At 47.1% G+C, this 8,224-nt stretch overlaps 1 protein-coding gene across 10 annotated transcripts in view; it reads right to left on the bottom strand.

Moving 5' to 3' along the window:
- SHROOM2 (shroom family member 2) overlaps positions 1-8,224 on the bottom strand; it is a 115,165-nt gene continuing 106,941 nt past the window's right edge. For 7 of the 10 annotated variants that reach the window (XM_083612090.1, XM_083612091.1, XM_083612087.1 and 4 more), the window contains one exon: positions 1-2,819. In XM_083612090.1, coding sequence (XP_083468216.1) covers positions 2,553-2,819 — 267 coding nt within the window. In that variant the 3' untranslated portion in view covers positions 1-2,552. The remainder of the gene's footprint in view (positions 2,820-8,224) is intronic. The other 3 variants (XR_014547731.1, XR_014547732.1, XR_014547733.1) reach the window with 1 other exon arrangement.

Below are 8,224 nucleotides of genomic sequence, written 5' to 3'. Positions count from 1 at the left end.
TGAAACACAATATTCAGTTTATTTCCCTCGGTCAAGCATGATGTTATACTCAAGCAGCAAGAAAGAAATCTCTATATGCTTTTTACTCAGGGTTGAAAACTTAAAGGGGGACACAGGAGAAATTGGAAAGACTTTATTTCCTCCCACAATACAAAAAAGCTCTAAAAACTGCAGTGACCCATAAGATGGAAAAAGGAATCCTTCACTTATGGGTGCCAGAGGCAAGACATTAGCACCAGGTTTTTTCTCTCTCTCTTACAAAGCAACAAAAACGCTATTTATAGAAATATATACAGCAGTAGGGAGAATCTCGCTCCTGGTCCCTTCCGGAGAGCCTGCCAGCAACAATAAAGAACAAAGGAAGAAGCAAGGGGAGTGATTAAATATCACATTATGAAAAGGATAATATATAATGATACATCAATTTCCATATTGCTATCTTCATAAGAATATGATTTAACTCAAAGTACTGTGCACACACATACTGAAATTATATTTGGAGTTCACATACACAATCAGAATCACAGTCTCTTTTTTTAAAAAAAGAGTGACATGTAAAAGCTCACAGCTGACTGAAGTACAAAGAATCATTTATCTTAGCTTGGCTTTATTTAAGGATCAGGTAAAAGATTCCAAGACAAAAGGGATCAGTTTCTGTAATATTGGTTGGATGTAGCAGCATCTGATGATGTTGGTAACTCGTCAGATGCCTTCTAAACGGAATAGACAAACTTGGGACCCATTAGTACAGCAGAGGGCTAAAGGAATGACCCCGGTGCAGGCAAGTGGCCTGTGGTGTGTGAAATAGCACTGATAACTCAGGGAAAAGCCCCCAGGATTTGTCTTTGAAATACTTGATTACATAGAAGTGATTATGCCAAGACCCTGTATAGTCAACCATTGCTTATATTTATGACTGCATTTTACCTGAATGTTGAGAACTGTAGAAGGGAAATATTTTGCCTACACTTAAATCAAGCGGCAAGTGTCAAGAGAATTCTTTTTTCGTAATGTTTAAATTAGTTCCCCTTGTCAGGGAGGGCACTACAGCCAGGGGAGTTGAAGATTTAAGTGCTGAGTAAATCATTTTCTCAGTATAAGTTAAAAACAGCCTATAAACAAGTATGATTTCCCTTTATCCGTCAGATATGTACATTAATACGAGGGAACACTTACTGTGCAGATTAGTACATCAGCATTTGTTATCCCACCGTTCTTGTTATGTAAAGGACAGTTTAGTGGGACTTTTTATAGATAAGATGTTTTTCCTTTGATGGCAGTGTTAATGTATCACTCCTTGTGGAAAATGGAAGTCCCATAGTGGCAGGGATATTTGTTAATATGAAAATGGGAACACACTCACGTAATAACAGTGAACGTTTCCAATGTACTTCAGTAAAATGGATATCATGCTTCTTGTTGAGGCATGAAAAAGCTGGACAAACAGCAGTCCTAGGCACGAAGGACATGATAAAATTAAAAAACACAGAGTTAGCTTTGTGCAAATGAAAGATATACAGAATGATCTTCTAATTTGTAGTTCGATTCACTGAATCCCTGGCAAATGGCACCAAGCATAATGTAGCAGAAGTTCTGCCTTTTATTTACAGACCTGTGCATATTATAGTCAGACCCTTAGTTACACTTCATTCATATAAGAAAGCTGAGCTGAATGAAATTATTGCCTTTGTGCTGTGGAGAAGATGATAATTAATGAATTGAACAAGACTGGCTAAAATTCTCCAACTTTATCTTCAAATGGAAAATAATAATAATGGCAAGTTCCACCCCGCCGAGACATTAAAAACCATGTACAGTCACACAGTTTCCTGGTGTGTTTGAAAGTAGCTTATTATAGGTTGTTCCAAGGTCTACTCATCCAAACAGTATCAACATAATTTTTTTGGAAAGGCAGAGCTTATGCAACACTTCTTCAAAACAGCACCTGCCGGTGGAATCTTGCGAGTATTTACTCAGAAGTAAGTCCCACTTTGCTCAATGGGGCCTACTCCCAGGTAAGTGTGCATAGGATTGCAGATCAAATGTGCAAACGTCACTATATCTCACCAACCTGAATACAACACTTAAGACAGGTAACATGTTTAAATCTGTTCTATCTGTTTGATATGGCTGTATCCTGCTCCCTCCCAAAAAAGTCTCCTAAAATCCTCATTGTTAAGTTTTTGAGGGATCCACAGCAACCTATATGAATCTGAAAAGAAACCACACACATTTTTTTCTTCGTTAAAAAAGAAAGAACGAACTGCACTCATGCACAACTGCAGCAGATTCCTGAATATACCGAATCTGAAGCACAGAATCTAATGTCCGGAGAGGTTCCTAAGGCTGTGTAATAAAGGAAAGCCAGAGAGGCTTTGAAATGTTTCTAGAAATGCAAATAACCCCACACAGAAACAATTCCCCTCCCCCTGAATATTATTGCTATTATGACTTATGGTTGTTGTTTCTTTTGAGCAGCTCCTCCTATGAACGGAGGAGTTCTATACTTCTAAACCCACGTTGTTTCGATTTCCATGGTCCTTGGGTGAATGTCATTTGGGCCTGTCAGGTTGAAGGCTATCAGTCAGACACTTCAGCTGCTCCTCCCCAAGTTTGATTTTGTCCTCCAGCTCTCGCTGTTCGATTATGAGGGCTGACTTCATTTTGACAAAATGCTCATAATCGGCAAGGCTCTCGTCACTCAGGTAGTTGGCCAAAATGTCAAAGACAATGCGTTCCCTTCGGTCCAGGTTCTCCTTCAGTTCCTTTGCATCTTCGTGCTGCTGTGTGAGCAGCTTCTTCTTCTCCACCAGGATCCGCTTGAGGGGGAGAGAGCAAAACCATTCCAGGTCATTTCAGGTGTAATTGGGCAGGTAAGTCAGCCTGATCTCACTGCTACATGGTTGTAATAAAATCTGCTAAGAAACCTACTCACTTAGAGCGTATAGAGAGAGCATAGTGCAGATATGAAATGTGCATGATTACAAAAGGACTTGAAAAACTCATTTAAAAACAAAACACCACCACCCTCCTTACCCCTAAGCTTAGAGAAACACCCAGTTCTTAATTCTCTCTTTTGCACACATATTTACTTGTGCAAAATCATGAGGCTTTCAGGGGAAAAAAAACAGAGGAAGAGCTTATATAGTGCTGATGGGTTTATATGTGGAGTTTGGAACTGACAGGGTCAGTACTCCGGTGTGTCCTGTGTCTGAGAAGAAAAGGAGGGGGAGCAGAAGGAGGGGCTTGTCGCAGAGAAGTGACGCACAAAGTCTTTCTGTTTCCTCACTCAGTTTCACTTCTCGGTGAGCAGCAGAAGCTGCGTGTGTGCTCCTGGAGCACGAAAGAGAATGTCTGAAGTTTCGGACGGTTTTATTGCTTTGTAAATAAACGCTTCTAGAGATAAGAACTGAGCTGTCTTTGGACTTGATTTATCCCTCATCTCACACGGACGGGACCGCTGCAGCTCTGCTCCCCTGCCGCGTCAACTTCCAGCAGAGCGATGCAGGGAAGTGTGACTGGACGCAGGGGTTTGATTTATGCAAGAGGTTATGGACGTGTCGTGTTTCCTGACAAGTGTGAGAAGGGAGGAAATTACCAGCGTCGGTTTGCTGTAAATCTCCTGCCAGGAAAGGGCAGAAGGGAGATGCCGGAGAGAGGAGCCAAGAGCCAGAAGGAACGGCTGCTTCAAAGGTCCGGCTTGCTGGCAAACTTGTGAGTACGCTGAAGCCCCGGGGGGAGGCAGAATGGCTGCTGCACAGGCACAGCAGAGCCAAGAGAGCTACCCCGGTGAGAGGCTGAATGGGGCCAACTGGGAGGCCTGGTCAAGAGGAGCAAGGGGGTGGTTTGTGGCCACAGGGCTCTGGAGTTCAGTCCAGAAGGAGCCAGCCCCACCCATACAAGCTACTGCTCTGCTGAGTGAAAGAGAGCAGAGAGAGCTTTGCCTGCTGAAAGCAAGCGTGGACGCTTTGCTGTTGCCCCACCTGGAGGGCGTTAAATCGGCTCAGGCCGCGTGGCAGGTGCTGAGGAGCCTGTGCGAAAGCTCAGCAGGAGCCAAGGGCCGGGAGAAAGCCGAGGGCCAAGGGAGCAAGCCCCAGGCTGAAGGGAGAGCCAGACCAGAGGGGGCTGTTCCGGGAAGCTGTTTCTCTGCTTTGACACGTCTGTGTGCTGGGCTGTGTGCTGGAGAGCAGCTGAGAGCTGTGGAACAGGGCAGAGACTGCACCCCAAGAGCGAGTGGGGGGGCAGGCCAGGCAGGCCATTCCAAGAGCTCTGAGAAAGCGAAAGGCTGCGAAAGTTGTTTGTGCTTTGAGGCGACGTCCAACAGCGCTGGGAAGCATCCGCTAGAGGCCCAGGCTGCCAAGGACACTGGCCGGCGTGGAATGTCAACAAAGCAGGTTCCCAGGGCCGGTTCCCAGCAACGACGTGGGAAAGCAGCAGGCCAGGAGAAAAACAAAGACAAGGCGTCTTATCACCTCACAGCTGCGCTTGCGTCTCTGAGAAAAGACAAGAGCCTTAGCCGGGGAGAGGCTGTGGCCATGGCAACCGATGGGAACGTGAGAAACGGCATGGCATCTGTGGAAAACAACCAGAGACACTCTTTATCTCTCGTTGTGGATTCCGGAGCGTCGCATTGTCTTGTGACCTCTAGAGGGCTGTTGAGGAACTGCAAGACAGTTAAAACTGGACGCTATGTTACTTTAGCAGATGGGTCTCAAAGACCATTGACTGAAACTGGTCTTCTTTATTGCTCTTTCATAGACCATTGGATAGAAGCTTTTGTGGTACCAGAGCTTGCCCACTGTCTTCTAAGTGTGCCAGCCCTTATGGCTGCTGGGTTTGATGTTTTGTTTTCTAACAATGTGTGTTCCTTTTTCAGGAATGGGAAGAAGATCCACAGTGTCCAGAGAAGAGGCACGCTCTTCCTGATCGAGATGCCCATTGAAGATGGGGCTGGTGGGAAAATGGGGCTGGTGGAAAATGGGGCTAGTGGAGAGTCCATTGAAGATGCCCAAGGGCAGTGTGCCAATGTCCCACCACACCATGATTGCTTACACCTATGGCATCGCAGGTTTGGACATGCAGGGTGGTCATATGTCAGGAAGGCCACAGACAACACCATTGGGTGCAGGTTCAAGGCATGTGACAAATACCTAGATTGTCAAGCCTGTAAGCAATCAAAGGTTGTAACATGCTCATATCCCAGGTCTGAGAGGAAAACCAGTAAACCCTTTGAACTTGTTCATTCAGATTTGTCGGGACCCATGCCGACACCTTCGTTAGCTGGTTCTAAGTGGGTTTTGGTTCTGGTTGATGATTTTACAAAACATGCGTGGCTGTTTGCTCTGCAACAGAAGTCAGAGGCAGCTGCACTGATCAGGGATTGGATCACAGCAGTAGAGCTACGGTTCTCTACCAAAGTAGTTTCCTTTCAATCTGATCGTGGGGGGGAGTTTACAGGTTCTGCGCTGCAATCGTTCTTCAGGCAGAAGGGTATCAGTCATCGACTGACGGCCCCCCACTCTCCGCAACAAAATGGGGTTGCAGAGAGGAAGTTTCGCACGCTGCAGGAGTCAGCGAATGCTATGCTGGCAGACTCAGGTCTGCCACAGCGCTTTTGGGCCGAAAGTTTCCGAACGGCTTGTTTCCTGCAGAACAGAGTGTTCAATTCCAGTGTAGGGGACACACCGTACTTTCTGCTTCATCGGAAAAAGCCGAAGGTCCATTTTCTGCGCACTTTTGGATCTACAGCTTGGGTTCTGATTCCAAAGGCCATGCGCAGAAAAGGTGAGCCAAGATCCAGGAAGATGATCTTTGTGGGCTATGAGCCGGGTTCAAAGGCGTGGCGCTTCGCATACCCTACTGGCAACCAGTCCAGGCTGCTTATTAGCGGCAGTGCTGAGTTTTGCGAGCAGAGTGGGTGGAAGCGGCTTCACGGAAATCCGGAAATCCTGGTAGAATCAGATGAGGAAGAGGAAGAGGGTGAAGCTGAACCTGTTGCTGATGAGCACAGTCCACAGCCACAGAGTCCAGAGCCGGGATCTCCAAGGGAGAGGCTCCGTATCTCTCCAAAGGGGAGTCCCAGGACCCCTCCGCAGGTCTCTGTCAAGTCTGAGCCAAGAAGGGAACCATCCTCGCCAGCAGAACCAGCTGTTCGCCCTAAACGGCGCAGCAGGTCAGAGGGGGATGATTCTGACATGGAAGAAAGGGGGGTTGATCCAGGTGAATCAGGCGCAGTTCCAGAATTCACGCTGAGGAGGTCAGCAAGATCAACCAAAGGGAAGCCACCTGAAAGGTATGAAGCCACGAGTGTCTGGGTTGGTGTGGCTAGATGTGAACCTGAATCCTTTGAGGATGTTCAGAAGTTGCCTCGGGAAGAAGCCAGCAAATGGCATGAGGCGATGCAGAAGGAGATGAACTCAATGGAGTCTCTAGGAGTGTTCTCACTCACACAGCTGCCGGCTAATCAGCAAGCTGTTGGCTGCAGATGGGTTTACCGTCTTAAACCCACAGAAGCAGGAGAGCCACAGTACAAAGCGAGATTAGTGGCGCGTGGATTTACGCAGAGACGCGGAGTCCACTTCACAGAGGTCTATTCGCCAACTTCTAGGGCGGAGACTTTGAGAATGCTGTTGGCAATAGCAGCTCAGAGAGGTTGGAAGGTGAACCATTTTGATGTAGATGTCGCCTACCTGAACTCAGATCTCCAGGAGGAGTTGTACATGCGTCCTCCTCCAGGGTTCGAAGTCAGTGAGCCAGGCGTTGTGTGGCGGTTGCACAAATCCATCTATGGGTTACGCCAATCTGCCAGGAATTGGAATATGTGCCTACATGAAGCTTTAGAAAAGCTAGGTTTTAAGAGATCTCTTGCAGACAGTTGTCTTTACATTAGAGATTCAGGCTTGCAACAGCAAGTGGCACAGGTGTTTGTTGATGACATCTTGTTGATGACAAGGACAAGTGAACAGGTGGAGAAGTTTGCTAAGGAGCTTGGTAAGCGGTTCAAGCTGAAGCAACTTGGAGATGTCAAGTCCTATCTAGGCGTGGAAATCACAAGAGCAAGTGATGGAAGCTTTTTGCTTCGCCAGAAAGGTAAGATTGAGCAGTTGCTTGAGAAGTTCAGGATGTCTGATTGTGCAGGTGCCAGATCACCCATGGAGACTGGGTACGTGAAGGAGTGTCAGCAAGTAGAACGCGTGGTGTTCGAAAACACTGAACTCTTTCAGTCAGCTCTGGGTAGTCTGTTGTATCTGTCACAGTGGAGCAGACCAGACATAGCGTTTGCTGTCAATCTGCTCAGTAGAGAAGCTTCAAGTCCTAGTGTGCAGGCCTGGAATGGTGTTAAGCGGGTGCTACGTTACCTGCAAGATACCAAAGACTTTTGCCTCAAGATGTCAGCTGAGGGTGATGTTAAGCTGACCGCCTGGGTGGATTCGGATTGGGCTAACCTTGAGGACCGCAAATCAGTGTCAGGCCTAGTGGTGAAGTTTGGGGACTCAGTGATTGGGTGGAGGTCCCGGAAGCAAAGTCTCATAGCGCTTTCATCTACTGAAGCTGAGTTCAGTGCGCTATCAGAGGTTTGCAGAGAACTGGAGTTCTATGTGTGTTTGGTCGAGGAAATCTGTGAAGAGAGTTGTCAGCCCGTTGTGGTGCATGAAGACAATCAACCATGCCTTAAATTAGCTGAGACAGGGCAATTCAAAGCGAGGACCAAACATTTGGACATACGCTTCCGAAATGTGTGTCAGAGCGTTCATGAGGGGCTAGTTGCTCTGAAATACTGTCCCTCAACAAAGAACCTCGCTGATGGTTTCACAAAACCATTAACCTTCCAGAAGCACGAGGAGTTCTGTGAGGGTCTGTGTATGGGGAAAGCTTTGATGGCTACTATCTCCAGACGCAGGACAAGAGGGGGTGTGGAGTTTGGAACTGACAGGGTCAGTACTCCGGTGTGTCCTGTGTCTGAGAAGAAAAGGAGGGGGAGCAGAAGGAGGGGCTTGTCGCAGAGAAGTGACGCACAAAGTCTTTCTGTTTCCTCACTCAGTTTCACTTCTCGGTGAGCAGCAGAAGCTGCGTGTGTGCTCCTGGAGCACGAAAGAGAATGTCTGAAGTTTCGGACGGTTTTATTGCTTTGTAAATAAACGCTTCTAGAGATAAGAACTGAGCTGTCTTTGGACTTGATTTATCCCTCATCTCACACGGACGGGACCGCTGCAGCTCTGCTCCC

Source organism: Podarcis filfolensis (genome assembly GCF_964270895.1).
Source record: "Podarcis filfolensis genome assembly, chromosome: 4".
NCBI classification, from domain to species: Eukaryota; Metazoa; Chordata; class Lepidosauria; order Squamata; family Lacertidae; genus Podarcis; species Podarcis filfolensis.
This window is presented reverse-complemented; position numbering and strand designations above follow the sequence as displayed.